This window comes from Colobus angolensis, unplaced genomic scaffold (genome assembly GCF_000951035.1).
Source record: "Colobus angolensis palliatus isolate OR3802 unplaced genomic scaffold, Cang.pa_1.0 Scaffold179, whole genome shotgun sequence".
Taxonomy (NCBI): Eukaryota; Metazoa; Chordata; class Mammalia; order Primates; family Cercopithecidae; genus Colobus; species Colobus angolensis.
The window spans coordinates 4,611,052-4,626,736 of NW_012114921.1; the positions used below are offsets into that span (position 1 = coordinate 4,611,052).

At 44.6% G+C, this 15,685-nt stretch overlaps 1 protein-coding gene across 1 annotated transcript in view; it reads left to right on the top strand.

Moving 5' to 3' along the window:
* TENM4 (teneurin transmembrane protein 4) overlaps positions 1 to 15,685 on the top strand; it is a 787,916-nt gene that overhangs the window by 639,945 nt on the left and 132,286 nt on the right. The window contains exon 15 of the mRNA XM_011938905.1: positions 497 to 697. Coding sequence (XP_011794295.1) covers positions 497 to 697 — 201 coding nt within the window. The remainder of the gene's footprint in view (positions 1 to 496; positions 698 to 15,685) is intronic.

Sequence of the window (15,685 nt, forward strand, 5' to 3'; positions counted from 1 at the left end):
TATCAATCTCAAGAATTTGGGGAAGATGATAAAATCTAATGGAATTAAATTTCAAAATAAATTCTCATTTAAATTAAGGAATCTATTTTAGTATCATGCTCACATAAATAAGCCTACATTATGAAGTGATAATAAAAGTTTGTTCTATGAAGATTTATTAAACACCTCCTGTATGCTAGGCACTGTTCTGGGAGGTGGAGATTCAGAAGTGAATGAAACAGAGTCTAGTAGACATAAAGTGCTATGCTGATGCTTGAGGCACGTTTCTTAATTTATCGTCCCCACAAATGAAGAGATAGGGATTTCTACCTGGGTGGAGTTGAGAAGCCAGGTCTGCTATTTGCCACAGTACTGCTCTCACCTTACTATGTGGCCTATGCATCCTTCTACCAGAATGTGTGAAGCCCCTTGGCCACAAAGCTAAGTAGTTTGCTTAAAGAAGCCTCACCTTTGCTCGTCAGATGCTTACCTATGTTCTCCTTCCTCCATCTCACAGTGGACTGCATGGACCCCACATGTTCAAGCCGGGGTGTCTGTGTGAGAGGCGAATGCCACTGCTCTGTGGGATGGGGAGGCACCAACTGCGAGACCCCCAGGGCCACATGCTTAGACCAATGTTCAGGTCACGGAACCTTCCTCCCGGACACCGGGCTTTGCAGCTGTGACCCAAGCTGGACTGGACACGACTGTTCTATCGGTAAATGCAGGGGGAGGAAGGGTGGGTGGAGGAGGAGTGGGGGTTGGGAGGAATGAGGGGTGGGGTGGGGAGGGTGGGGAGAAGAAGCATGGGTAAAGGCAGGGGATTTCCACAGTGACATGGTCACCATTCAGTCCTGATCAGGGACGTAACTGTTCCCAATCACATAGCAATGCATTCCCCATGCCTCTGAGTGCTTTTCTTCTTTCTCTGAACTCTAGCCTTCAACACCTCTACTCTTAAAGAGAGGATTCAAAAATTACATCCTTACATCATTCCTTCCATAGTAGTGGCCCTGAGATTCCAAAGTACCCCTTAACAATGGAACTTATAATTATAGATGTGTTTCACTGAAATCTCATCTCATGTTAAGACATTATCCCTGGAGGCAAGGCCATAGGGAAAGTGTTCCTAGGTAGGCTCTGTAGGGGTGGGCTTTACAGGATGCATGTCCCAGCCATCAAACCCTTTGGTTTCACCCATTTCTCAGAATGAAGTCCCAACTCAGTGTAGTGTTTAGGGTTCTTTGGGATCTGGCCCCCACCTGCCCTTCTAACCAAATGCTCTGTTAGTCGCCAAGCTCCATGAGGGTAGCAAACATGCCTTGATCACCTTTGCAGCCCCAGGACTCAGCATGGACTGACCCACAGCACCTGCCCAATAAATAGCGATAAATGAATGCATGAGCACATGATTGAATGTGTTCTTGATTGTGGCATTTGGTTCATCACAGGGTTTGTACATATGAGGTACAAAGGATAATTATGTCAGCACCCTTCTGTTTGAAAACACTATGATTTACAGGTTCTTTCAACGTGAGGATTACATGGGAACATACATGAGTCACCTAGCACAGTACTGGTGTATAGCGGGTTATGGTCACATCTGATCTCTCATTCAATCTGCGCAAAAACCCTACAAGAAAGGTGTCAGTTATCCATGTTTTACCAATTTACATAATACCTTAACCAGTGAATACTTACTGAGCACCTACAGTGTACCAGGTACTCTTCCAGTCAGAGAGGATGAAGAGACCAAAGAGTCCCTGCCTTTGTGGAGTGTGCATTCTGGGAAAGGGGAGGGGAACAACAGCAACAAAATGAAGAGAAGTAAACTGAGAAAGAAACTAAGGCTTGGAAAAATTTTAAGTGATCCTGCCCAGGGACAAAAAGCTAAAAAGTGATAGCATCTCCAGTTATACTTTTTTACTCAAAATCATTTTCCTCTGCACTCCATGCTGTTTAAACAAAGTGAGGCTCAGATTAGCTCATTATGTTGTGTATTAACAGTTCTGGCTGTGACCAAGAAAGATGGTTGAGACCTTTGGCAGAAATGAGATCCATGCAGCATTCATGCCTTTGGGATACTTTGAATTACCTTTCCCTGTTGAATAGAGAATTGATGTTCAATACACAATCTAAATTGGACTTTTATCCTTGTTTGCAAAGACATGATTGTAAGCACAGATGTGCAGGGTCTTAGGAATAATTCTTTTTATATAGCTCTGTTTATAGTGATATAGTAAATGGTCCTCTTAAAGCTATGCTGGCTTGCATTGTTGGTTATGTGGCCACAAAGCTAATTTATGATAGGTATATAACTGCGTCTTGCACTGTTAATCCCTGATGAAACCCCACAGCATCTGAGGAGGTAGGTATAATTTTGGATGAGATTACTAAGTATTCTTTAGTTAGCTCAGTAAACAGAAACAACAGAACTATGAGAAGGGACTTTGAATAGAATTATGAGATCTCCTTTTCCTCAGTCCTGGCTATACCACTCCCCGTAACTGGTATCAAACACATATGTGTCCTCATGTGCAAAGGCAAGAGAGAACCATGTGATGAGGAAAGTCCCTGAGTCAGACAGATTTGGGTTCAAATCTTGGCCCTGATACTTACTAATTATAATTTTGGGCAAGTTACTTTACCCTTTGAAGCTATAAAATGGAGATAATGATAGTACCTACCTTCTGGAGTTATAGTGAGAATTATTTAAGAAAATGAAAGACTGGGCACGGTGACTCATGCCTATGATCCCAGCACTTTGGGAGGCCGAGGCAAGTGGATCGTGATGTCAGGAGTTCAAGACCAACCTGGCCAAGATGGTGAAACCCCGTCTCCACTAAAACTACAAAAATTAGCCAGGCGCGATGACAGGCACCTCTAGTCCCAGCTACTCCGGAGGCTGAGGCAGGAGAATTGGTTGAACCCGGATGGCAGAGGTTGCAGTGAGCCAAGATCGTGCCACTGCACTCCAGCCTGGGCAGCAGAGTGAGACTCCGTCTCAAAAAAAAAAAAAGAAAGAAAAAAGATTTGGCCCATTATATGAGCTCAGTACCTGTTAGCTTTGTTATGATGATGATTAAAACACTCATTGTAAAGCACTTGATATTAACAAAGACATTTGATAATAAGACGTAAGATGAAATCCCTTTCAGAAATATAGATTCTAGTGTTTAAATCTCTAGCCTATAAATGACTAGAAGGGTCCCATGATTGCCACAAGGCCAGGAATTTAAAAGGCAGCTTTAAAAGTATTGTAATAGTAAAAACAATTGGTTTTGTTGAGTGTCCCACAGCACACTAAGATGTTTCACACAGCAACACACACCCTGCGCAGCAGCAGCCCTGTGAAGTTGGGATGACAGGTACGGTATTGTCCCCATTCCTGTGATGAGGCTAGAGGAGTGGCCGTGACTTGCATGAGCCATGCTGGTGAGGGAGGAAACTGGGAGTCAAGGTCTGGCCCCCCGCTGGGGCAGCCTGCCTCCCAGCAGTCCCCACAGGCCGCGTTCCTCCTCAGCTGTCACTTTGCCTCTGGAAACTGGTTTGAAGGAGAATGAGGGCGTTTCGACTGTTCTCTCTCCTCAGCCCCTGCTGTGCAGGAACTGCTGGCCTGGGTTCCAGCCTGCTTCTGCCACATGTTAACCGTGTGACCTTGGCAAGAAACTTCACTTTTCTTGACTTCAGTTTCCTCATCTGAAAAATGAAGATAGTAATAGTACCTACCTCAGCAGGTTATGTAATCATTAAAGTACATCATTTTTCTATGCACGTAGAACAGTGTCTGTCATAGAATAAGCACTTAATGTCTTTCTACCACCTCCCTTCCAAGGGCACTTTCACTGAGTGAAAGCTGTTTTAAAACTACTGAGTTTTTGCAGTGAAGCCAGGCAAGGAATGCTTCTTTGCCTGGATTCACTAAAGCCAAGAAACTATCTTTCTGTTTAGGGAGTTAACTACAGGGCACAGAACAGACACTGGGCTTTTTGGGGGAAGAGTTGCTCCCCACTCGTTGAATGGCTTCAGCATGTGGCTTAACCCTCTAACCCTTAATTTTCCCTTAGGTAAAATTACTTCATAAAATCATTGTGAGGATTAGGTGAGGAAATATGGGCAAAGTGGTTCTCCTAGTATCTGGCACAGCTCACACCCTGGACAAGTGGTAGCTCTAGTCATCTTGCTTATGCCGCTTGTTGCCTGGCATGGCACGGCTGGCACAGACACTGCCCAGTCCCTCCCATCAGGAGCTGGAGGCCAAAGGACAAATACCAAGTGATCCTTGCACCATCAGCATTGGTTCTGGGTTCCTGGGTTGGCAGAGATGGGCCCCTGCTGCCTGCTGCCTCCCAGGAGGGAACACTGACTATTCCCTGAGATGAGTGTCTTGCTGTTTAGCACCAAGAACAGGAGTTAATGAAAGCAGCTTAAATCAACATGCCCTGCACTCAACAACCAGCCCTGTATTGAAATGTGAGCTGACAAGTTCCCCAGCACGTTGGTTAGGTTTGTGGAAACAGTGAAGTTGGATTTTATACAAGTGTTTACTCAGTTCCCTGGCTTCCTGGCAACTTGGCTTCCAGTCTCATCTCAGAAATTCCTCTTTCAATCCAGCCTCATGCATGTGGTCTTCCTTCCTTATAAACCACACGACATAACTGTTGGAAGAGATTCTTATGGCCCAGAAGAGCATAGGACATAGACCCCAGTGGGACTTCACTTCCTGAGTCATTTGGGAAGATGATCCTGATCATGGTGGTGGTAGTGATGGTGGGGGAGGTGGCTGCTGTTGCTGTTAAACAGATAAAAAAGAGTTGGAGAGGGGGAATGACCGGCCCTAAGTGACTCAGCTTACCAGTGGCAGTTTGAATTAAATCCAGGCCCTTTGTTCCCAAGTCCTCAGCTCTTGCCTCATGCCCCCTTTGTATCCAAAGAGGTGTTCGTGTCGCCAGTCTTACCTTTCTTTCTGACAAGCCATAGGATAGAGTAACAAAGAGCCATCCATTTCTTCTATTTAGCATGTACCAGGCACTGAACTAAGTCCTTTACCTTATCTTATGAACCTTAACCTTATCTTAGTTAAGGTTCATAAGAACCCTGGGAAGGAAGTATTACTAGTATTACCATTTCCAGATGAGGAAACTGAAGCTCAGAAAGATTAAGTTACATATCTCATCCCTTTTCCCCCAACCCTTACTCGATTAATAAGTGGCGGAGTCCAGATTCAAACCAGATCTGGCTCCAAGGTCTCTCCTAAACACTATGTTATATTGACCAATGTATTCTAATCTCTCTCTCTCTCTCTCTTTCTCTTTCTCTCTCTCTCTCACCAAGCTGTGAACTCTGTGAGGTCAAGGCCTATCAGTATCCCTAGCATAGGGCCAAACATGCATTAAGTTGTCGGTGATTATTGCATGAATGACTTAAGCAGTGAATAGTCAAAGAAAGAAAAAGAGCCCACTGGGAACACAGGGAAGAGAGGGGCTGCAGCCGAAAGCTCTGTCCAGGAAGATACCAGCACACTACACGACAGCGAACCTAATCGCTTCTTTCAGGACTCCACCTCCTTCCCGCCTCCACACAAGCCCCTTCCCTCCCACTCCCCACACAGTGTGCTGGGCTAACACCAAATCTCTGCACTCCTTGTGTGTCACTTCCCAGACCTAGATCATGTTAGTTTCTTGTGCAGTGCCAGCCAACCAGAAGGCCTCCTGGACAAGAGCTGGCATCATTTCACCTCCTTTAAGCCATCTTCCCCAGAGAGCAGGCCTGCTGGGCTGGATGCCTCATCAACTTTTGCATAAAGGGGGTACACTCAGTAGCACTGCTGAGCAGAACAACTCCTCCCATCTCCCCTTCCGAGTGCTTTAGTTGGCTTTTCACCCTCTTGGCTCAGAGCTGTCTCAGAAAAGGGAAAGAATTTAATCTCTTTGAGATGGTCCTTAGAATTGGAAAGGCTCGCCTTTCTTTCAGAGCTTAATGGCTTCTTCTTTTTTTTTGAGACAGAGTCTTGCCCTGTCGCCCGGGCTGGAATGTAGTGGTGCCATCTCAGCTCACTGCAAGCTCCTCCTCCCGGGTTCACGCCATTCTCCTGCCTCAGCCTCCCGAGTAGCTGGGTCTACAGGCGCCCGCCACCACGCCTGGCTATTTTTTTGTATTTTTAGTAGAAACAGGGTTTCACTGTGTTAGCCAGGATGGTCTCGATCTCCTGACCTTGTGATCCGCCCACCTCGGACTCCCAAAGTGCTGGGATTACAGGCGTGAGCCACCGCGCCCAGCCAGAGCTTAATGGCTTCTAAAGATTTTAGACTTTGTGGCATTTTCCATTGTACCCTTTCAAAAGCCATCCCTTAGACTCATCATTTGCCCCTGTTGGTTCTCCCTCAGGTCTTCCTTCCCTACCCTCACCTCCATAGCCTCTCTCCTCAGCCTTATAAATTTATTCCTCATTTCCACTGCTATATGAGCTCTCTAGTCTTGTCTCCCATAAATGACTTTTATTTGAGAGGGCCCTCTCACTATATTTTATTCCTTAGGGTTGCTGGCTTACAGATGCAGTACATGGCAGAGATTTTGCCTGTAAAATGCTCATGCTGTGGGTTTATAATTCTTATCATTTGATTGCAGTTGAGTTTCATGGAATAACAGGTGGAGATGTTTTAGAGATTCAGTGGCATAGGTTTGGAGGTAACATGTGCAGTCAGCAAGAATTGCATGAAATTTGGAGTAGGACCAGGCTAGATTTTCCAGACTCAGCTTAAGCATAGACTATGGCTAATGACACCTGCCTTGCAGGGTTGTTTTCCAAATCAGACTTAACATGTATATGGTGGCTGCATTCAGTAAGCAGTCAATAAATGAAGTAGTTGTATATAGTTTTAGAATGCATGATTAGATTTAAATTATCCAAACAGTCCTTAGACTCTAACAAATTTAATTCTTAGGACAGTTTATACAATGAAGGTTTGGAGCCAGAAGGCCTGGATATGAATCTGTGTAACCTTAAACAACTCACTTGCTCTCTCAGAGGTGCAGTTTCCTTGCAGTTTCTGAGTCTCTCTACCATCCCCTTTCCCCAGTCCCCAACACTGGTCATTGACACTAGATGAAGAGTCGTTATCTAGATCATTATCTAGATGAAGAGTCAGATAAAAGCTGACACATTTATCCCCAGACAACTAGGTCAGTGGCCCACAGCACAAGGGAGTTAGGGTCAGCCTCCTCTCAGCATGAAGAGCTTCCTGAGGTCCATTCCAGAGAAGAGCACAACCTCCTCAGAGAGAGCACCCCACAATAGCTCCATACCTGCTCCCACACCGACACATTCACTGCATTCATTCACTGAATCTTTCCGGCCTCTCCCATGTGCTGGACATTCACTGTTTTAGGCACTGAGGATCAGACAGTCCCACAGCCTGGTCAGGAAATGAGACGCCTAATTATTCAGCATGAGAGGAGCTCTGATGGTTGTGTGTATGGTAGGGTTTGGGAGCACAAAAGCAGAAGCAGTGAACTAGGCCAGTAATGGGATGGGAGAGGAACCGGAGAAGGTTGTCACCAGCCAGAGACTTGGGAGTCAGACCCTGAAAGGGGACTGAAGGGAGGCCCCCTGGTGGCCAAGGAGGAGAGGGCAGCGCAGGCTGAGGGAACAGCATGTGCACAAGTAGAGAGCATGCATGGTTGGCTAGACAGTCACGCCTCATTCCGGCTGGAGATAGGAGCTGCAGGGGTGGGTAGCAGAAAAGAAGGCCAGAGGTAGGCAGGATCCAAACCTCGGAGCCCGCTGAATACCGCGCCGAAAATCTTGGCTTAAAATAATTGTCAGTGAACGTTGAAGGTTTCCCTTTCAGACTCCACATCAGGTCTCTCTCTTTGACTCTCTCAACTCAATCTGGCCTAGATTCTACCTTAATGGAGCCGGACCGTCCAGAATTCACACTCAGATCCTCTAAGCTTTCAGTTTAGTTTCTACTAATCTCCTCCCTTCCCAAAGGGAAAGAGAATCACAAAGCATAAATAGTAACAATAACGACTAGACGGATATGGTGCTGAAAAACCCTGTTATCAAATGAAGTCACAATTGACAGCAAAATAAACTCAATGCTTTCACAAAAATAAGCTTAAAGTAGCAACCGGGTTAAAATAATTAAAGCTCTAAACATAGCAGTTGCATTAGAGCTAAATTCAATTTTATTTACAAGGCAAAATATAATTACATTTAAATTTGAGGGAACAGAATTTAATTCTTATTAATGACAGAAAGACTGAGTGAGATGCTTTAATGCCAGAGAAATTGTCTTATGTTCATGGATGGGAGAGAAAATTAGATTCAGCATTGAGCATTCTCCACTGTTACAAGTCTCATTTGTGTAGCCGGAATTGTTCTTTCTCTGAGAAGCATTAGCTTCTCAGCCCAGAAAACACAGCACCGACATCCAATTAAACATCAAAAGGAAACAATCAAGCTAGGCTATTTCTGTATAGGTATGTTATAGGAGGGGAAACTCAAGGTTAGAATTTCTCCAGGGGAATAATAGCCATTGAAACTTGACATTTCCTGTATCCCTTCCCAACAGTGAGTGATAGCCTAAAATCAAAGTTCAGAATAATAAACATCGAGGAGATTGACACTGGCATAGAGAGGAAGGGAAGTGTCAGAGGGAGGCATGGAAGAGCCTACCAGTTGCCTGGGAGGTAGTGTGGAGGTTTAGACACAATGAGATGGTCAGCCAGGAAAGAGTTCCTAACATTTAATCAAAGACTGGAAAATTGGGCCCAGACAAGCATGCTGCTAAATACTGCCAGAGTTAAAGGTTGATAAACCAAGAGCTGGCAGATTTGTAATTTAGTAGAATTTCCCCTGACAGCCCTGGAACGTTTTCTGTCAGAATTGGATCTCTTCAGTATGCAAATATAATCCCTCCTGAAATTGGGCTTCAGAATGAAGTTTTTATTTGGATGCCCAAGCTGATATCTTGTACAAAATCTCTAGTTGTCTTCCTGAATCAATCTGCTGTTATTATAACTTGTAATCTAAAAAACCCTGTTCTTTCAATGGAAATTTTATATTTTACAGAGCTCCTTCATGTATGTGCTTCATTATTTATTCAAACAGCAAATACATTAACCTCTGACATTGCAGATGGTGTTACTCCCAGGAAACCAGGGTCCGGAGAACTCGGGTGACTTGCTCAAAGACACTCTGAGGAAACGATGATTCACTTCCAAGCTCCTCTGGCTTCAGAGCCCATGTTTATCCCCTGCACAACTCTGCCGTTGGTTATTACCAAGGTTTATGCCGAAACTGCCAGTAAATCAGGTATCAGGTTTTGGATAGCACTTCATTTAGTAACACTGCCAGAGGAACCATGTAAATTGGATTATGACTTTGGTGTACTAATATTACTACAAGGGTTTCAGAAAAAGAGTAATTGCTCTCAACCGATGGTCAGGGAAGCTTCTTGGAGGAAGTGGAATCTAAGGTGGTGTTGGAGGTTAGATACGAGTAGGTAGCGATAAAAGGAAGAGGCAAGCAACTTGCAGTAGCCAATTGTAGAAGTCAAAGATTTGCAACATATACTAAGATGGGAGATCAGGACATTTTCTAGGAAAGATGAGTAGCTTGAAGTGACTTAGCTTTGGATGTTTGTGGCAGTAGTAAGTGGGGGAAAAGGTGAGGGAAGCCAGCATGAATAATCTTGAAGGAATTTAGGTTTTTACTGTCTTTGGGAGCCACTGAGAAGTTTCAGGTGGAGGTGTGACAAGATCAGGTTTGGTTTTAGAAACCTACTCTATTGTCAGCCTACAGTTGGAGGTTCCTGGGGGACAGCCAGGTGGAAGTGTCCAGGAAAGTGTTAGATAGATGAGCTTATGACTGAGTGGAGAAATGAGCCTTTTACAAAAGGTTATTAGGGTCAGAGATCGTTGAGAAGAGAGTGTGACATCAGCTGTCTCTTCATTTCACCCAGCTGGGACCTTTTAGTGGGGGTCTGGTTGTGTTCCAGTCCTGGCTGAAAATACACATCCAAGTCACATTATTTGGCTTCCTTGCTCACTAGTTCTTTCCTGACTTGTTATCCTTCTGCAAAGTCAGCTCCTATTTGGAGGCCTCCTCCAAGCTAGGTTTGAACTCCTCTAATCAGGAAGCCAGATACTCTCCAATTAAGAGGAGTAGCAGTGGCTTACTGCTTCCTGTGGTAGGTGCTTTGTAAAGACTTGAAAATCTAGTCCTGGGGGAATAGATGTGGAGACCTGCTTTGCACCCACATACTGGAATCCACTTTTCTGCTTGGTTTGAAAGCTCTCCAAGCTCCTTGAATGAGGTGAAAGGCCGTGTGGTTTCCAAGGCTCATTAACTTTCTGCCATCTCGATCCGTGGAACAGAGCCATGGCTTGAAGCAGCTCTGACTCTCGGGTGATGGGGAGGGAAGTTGAAAAGCACAGGAGAGTAGCTTGGGTTTGGCCTCAGTGTCGAAAGGAGACTAATTACTGTAAGGAAGTCAGAGGTTCCTTTCCTGTACCTTCTTCCCCTTCTGGCTTCTTCCTGAAACCTGCACTGAGACTAAAAGCCATCTGTCCAACTTAGTGAGGGAGGGAGGGAGAAAATGTGGGTGCCATACTTTCAGAATGCTAATTTGTACAAAATATAGGGAGATCTGGTCTGCGGGAGAAAAAGTTAACTTTTAATTAGCCTACTGTGTGCTGGGCATGGTGACTGGCATTGTGCTCATTTACACACATAGGCAGACTTGAGTTTCTTGTGGATATGAATAATTTCATATAATCTCGTATCCTCAGCCCCTAGGCATATCTGGCACAGAGTAGATGCTCAGTATATTTGTAAATCTGTTTCAAAACTCTGGTAGATAGACATCATTATCACCATTTTGTAAATGACAAAAATAAGGCTCAAAGCGATGCAGTATTTGTTTCACATAGCTAGGAAGTAGCAGAGCAGGCAGTTACCTGATTCCAAGCCTCTGCTCTGTGAAAAATCACAGAATCTTGAACAGTTACGTGGAGCACTGTGTCCTTTACCACTGGAATCTGGCAATGCAGATACAGTCAGAAGACATGTTTCCTGTGTAAGACTCACAGGGGAATGCAGAGATTAATTTGATGATGGCAGGGTTCTCTAGACAACTCAGGTAGACTAATAACCCTGAGAAAGGAAGATCCACATAAAAGTGCTTTGGGAAGGCAGAAGGTGAAACTCCTTCCAGCGGCCGGGAGGGGACTTCAAAGAGGAGGTGGCACTGGAGCCAGAATTCAAAGCACATTTAGATTTGAACACATGAAGATCACGGTAAAGGAGCCCAGACTATGGAAATGGCACAGGCAGAAGCACAGAAGAGGGCCAAAGAGTGCAGCGACCACCCTCTGGCAGCTACTTGTCCAGCTGCACCCTTACATTGACTGTTTCCCAAGGCAGCCAGCAAGTTCCTACTCAAGTACTGACATGCACGTCACTCTGTGGCATAGGATAAGGTACTGCCTAGATAGGCCCTAGTTTTCCCATCTAGAGAATTCTCTTCTAACCATAAAGCCTGCTCCTCTAGTTTTCCTCTTTTTCTCCCTTGACTCTAGTCCACCTAAAGGAAATCTTCCGGCCAGAACCAGGCTACTTCCTGCCCAGTGCCAGCTCTCTCCTGGCTTGATCTCCTTCTTCATTTTCTGCTCTTCCCCTGGACCTTCACTCACAGCTCCCCTGGTCTCTGTGCCTTTATTCCACATCCACCTTGCAAAACCCAAGACCATTTTAACCATTCACCATTTCTAATCTCACAGCTGGGCTTCTGAATGCCACTAAGCCAAATCACATCATGCTCATGATCTTTAGCCTCTCCTGGGCCCTCCCAGCTGCAGTTCTTGTACTTTGTGAGTTCTCGCTCTCATTCGCCAAAGGGGCTCTTTCAAACGTCCACATCTATTCACCAGCACCGTGCTCCAGGGAGGTTCCTGCCTCCTACCTCACTGAGAACGCTGAGACCAGTAGCTCAGTGCTGCCCCATTATCCTGCCTGCTCCCCATACAGCCTGTGTCCCACATGACTCTCTGATCCCTCCACCCAGAGGGTGAAGTACCCACTATGCCCATCCCTCTGATTGTACTTCAGAAACAGTCCTACCTGTTGAAAGGCACCTCAGTTGAGCATCCCCTTGCTCCCTCCAGTATCTTCAACCCCTTCTTTCCCTGATGCTTTCCAGCACATAAACATGAAATAGTTGGGACACTTAGATGGCCTGGTGACACACAGCTGGTTAGGTGATTACACATTTGGGTGGATGGACAGATAGTTGGGCTGATGGATGAGCAGACGGATGGAGGATGAACAGACAGATAAACAGCCAAACAAAAGGAAAAGTGCTTAATACAGTCAGCGCTGAGTTGAGGTGAGAAAGGAAACTCAAACACTGGTTCCAGAGATCTTAGAGTCTAGCTGGGGCTATGATCTAAGATGTAATTAGCAATCAGGGGATACACTCATATGGCATCTGAGGTATTGTCTAAACCTGATTCCACAACTCATAGGCCAAAAAGCATGTGAATCACAGTCACCTTTCATTTCTAGCTCAAGCTGTTTCCTCAACTGTGATATGGGAGTGAAAGCATCATTGCAGGAATATTGTGAGAATTTAATGAGTTAATATTTGTGTTCCAACAACAACGGTTACAGTTCTGGAACATTGAAGGTACTTCATTTTCTTATTTTTGCCTCAAATGCTGACTATGGGACTCTAAGTATGCCAGAATTTCTGTTAAACTCCCCCAGTTATGCAGTAACTCAGATGAGCTAGTGTTAAAACAAAAAATCATGGCAGGAATCATTTAAAATTAACCCTCTTTTAAAATTTCTTAAGTTCACTCTTGGAATCTCAGGTCCTCAGCAAAATAGAACAATTGTACTTACCTCTTCTAGTGCTAAATGCAGACTTATGAAAGTTCTTCCCAGGAGGTCCCAGGGGGCCAAGACTCTGTTTCCACATGACTGGAATTTTAGAAACAGCTTCATTTGCACCTGTTCCTTGCTTAGCAGGAAGGTGTGCAGATCTTTGGGTGGGGGCCCTTCTACCCCTTACTTGTATCAATTTTGAGCATCTTTCCAAGTAGAAGAAATTTTATGGGAAAATTATGCATAAATCTCTCCCTTTAGGAGAAAGGCACAGATTCCCCTACTAGCTATTTTAATGAACAGGATTGTAAAGTAAGTCCAGACAAATTAAAACATAGCTGCGATAGGTCCCAGGCTTCATCTGGGCTTGCAAGGGGATTAACATCTAATGAGAGGAGCCTGGGGCAGCTTTTCCTGTACATATACATTTTTTGGCTTAATTAACCAAGAACCTTTTCTCTACCCTTTTGCCTTTTCTTCGTGTGTTCACCCCCTTCCACATCATAGAAAGAGAACAGGTGTGACTTGGGCATTAGCATGAAGAAGATGTATCTGTGGGTGTAAGGACCAAGGTATTGTTTTAAATTACAGAGTTCACACACAGAGATTGGAGAAAATGAGTTTCTAAGAAGCTTAGGCACAAAAGACACTGAGCCTCTATGTGAATATATTTAACAAAATAACTTGTATACAACATGGCACTGAGATAGAGTCACATCAACTGACATACACCTCTTCCATTGAAGCTTTTTTCATTCATCTATTCTTTCAGCAAACATTTGTTGAAAGCCATGCTGGGCCACACCTGGTGCTAGTGCCAGGGAACCACATTGGACCTTCCCATCAGGTGGGCTTCCAATCTAGAGAGAAGACAGTGCACGGGTGAGGCAGGGAAGAGGTGGGGTAGGGAAAGGGTGGTGCTATAGGTTTGACTTTCTATAGGGGAAGAGCTCACGTGTGGCTAGGTTCATCTCCAAGGGCCTGTACAGTTCAGTCAAGAACTCTGTAAGCTTGGAACAGGAATTTTAGGATAGTTGGAGATTCTCCCTTGATTTTGAGAGGAAGTCCAGGCTACAAATACAAATGCCTTCTACCTTGGTTTTGATACTCTTGGCTGATGATGCCATGCTAGGTGACCAGAGGAAGAACATGCTTTTCTACTAGTAGCCCGAAAGTTTGAGACTACTGCTAGAAAAGCAAACATTTCATTCTTCAGGAGCACATTCCTCTGCTGGGTGACTTGGAGCTGTGCTGATGGAATCATCTTAGGTCCTCATCAGTCATATACACAGCATAGTGTACATACAGCTTTTAATGTAAACTGTTTCCTTCAGTTGTCACCACTCATGCTAGAGGGGGACCATTATTACTCTCCTCATTTTAGGGGTAAAGAATTATGTCTCAGAGAGATTAAGTTCCCCAAGGACCCACAGCTAGGAAATTGGGGAGTCAGAATCTGAACCCAAGTCTACCCTAAGGCCGTGTACTTCTAGTACTTCAAAAGATTCCTCCCAGTCCCCAGCCCTCCAACATTAATTCAGAAAGCTCTGATGTTGGTCATGTGAAAGCCAACTAGCATTTCTCAAACCCTCCCTTGTTATTGGGTATGTAGTGAAAGTCAGAATTCACATGTGATCTTCTAAGTTTAGTCTATTGTACTTGCCACTACATTTCATTTCCCTTGTTATAAAAATGTGTGTCTTTATGATATCTTGAATATGTGCCAGGCACTATGTTAGAAGCTATACTTTCATTCATGCTAAATTGATTTAGGTTATATCTGTCTGCCATGCTAGAATGTAAACTCTTTGAGGTCAGGAAAAAATTCATGCCTGTCATAATCACCATGGGATCTCCAGTGCCCACTGTGGGACTTGCACACAGGGAGCATCCAAGAAATCAACCAAATGAAAGTAATTCCTACAGCAATCCTCCAAAGTATAGTAGTTGATGTCATTCCCATTTTACATAAGGGAACCTGTGACTAGGAGAGGAGCCATAACCTACATTTCACAAAGGACCACTTACGTTATGTAAAAGACATATGAGCTGTCAAATTATATCTGCTTTAATGTCAAAGCAGAATCTGAGAAGGAAAAATAAAACAGTTCCTTTTGTTTCAAGGTATTTGAAAAAAGGAAACTATAGGGACCATGACTTGAGGCCAAATGATAAAGTAGCATCACAGGTTTCTACTCTCGTCTTGAGTCTGTGGGTCTCTCCACTCAGTCAGATGGGCCTATCTGCAGAGAAGCCAAGCGCTCCTAGGCTGTGTTACTGCCAGTTAGCACCCCATAAACATCGAGGTCGCCCTGCTCAGGCCCCTTCCATTAAAACGTGTAAGAGCTCACAACCCAGCTTGTAAAGGGCTGGTGGATGGGGTGCCAGTCACCAGACCACTTTAACTTCATGCCAGGAGAGCATGTCTAGTGTTAACTGGCAAGGAAGTGGAGTGTTTGGATGGACAGAGCCATAGTCTCCAGATGGGAAGGGTAAGACTAAGTGCCTGGGAAACTCTGTGTAGAGGATCTCATTTCATCTCACATATATCAGGGTCTGACTTGGATATAACAAAGGATAAGCAGGGCCAGAAGTGGCAGGATGTGGGGATCTGCTGGAAAAGCTGAGAGTTTCCCTCAAGCGGAAGCCCACCCATGACAGGTCTGCATTCCTTGCCTGTTCTGAGGCTTCGTTTCCTTATCTGTAAAATGCTTGCCTTGAAGTACTGTTCCAAGGGTTGTCAAAACGATGAAAGACACCAGAGGATCACATGCCCTTGTAGAATGTCCTCATACTATCTGGCCTCAGTATCCA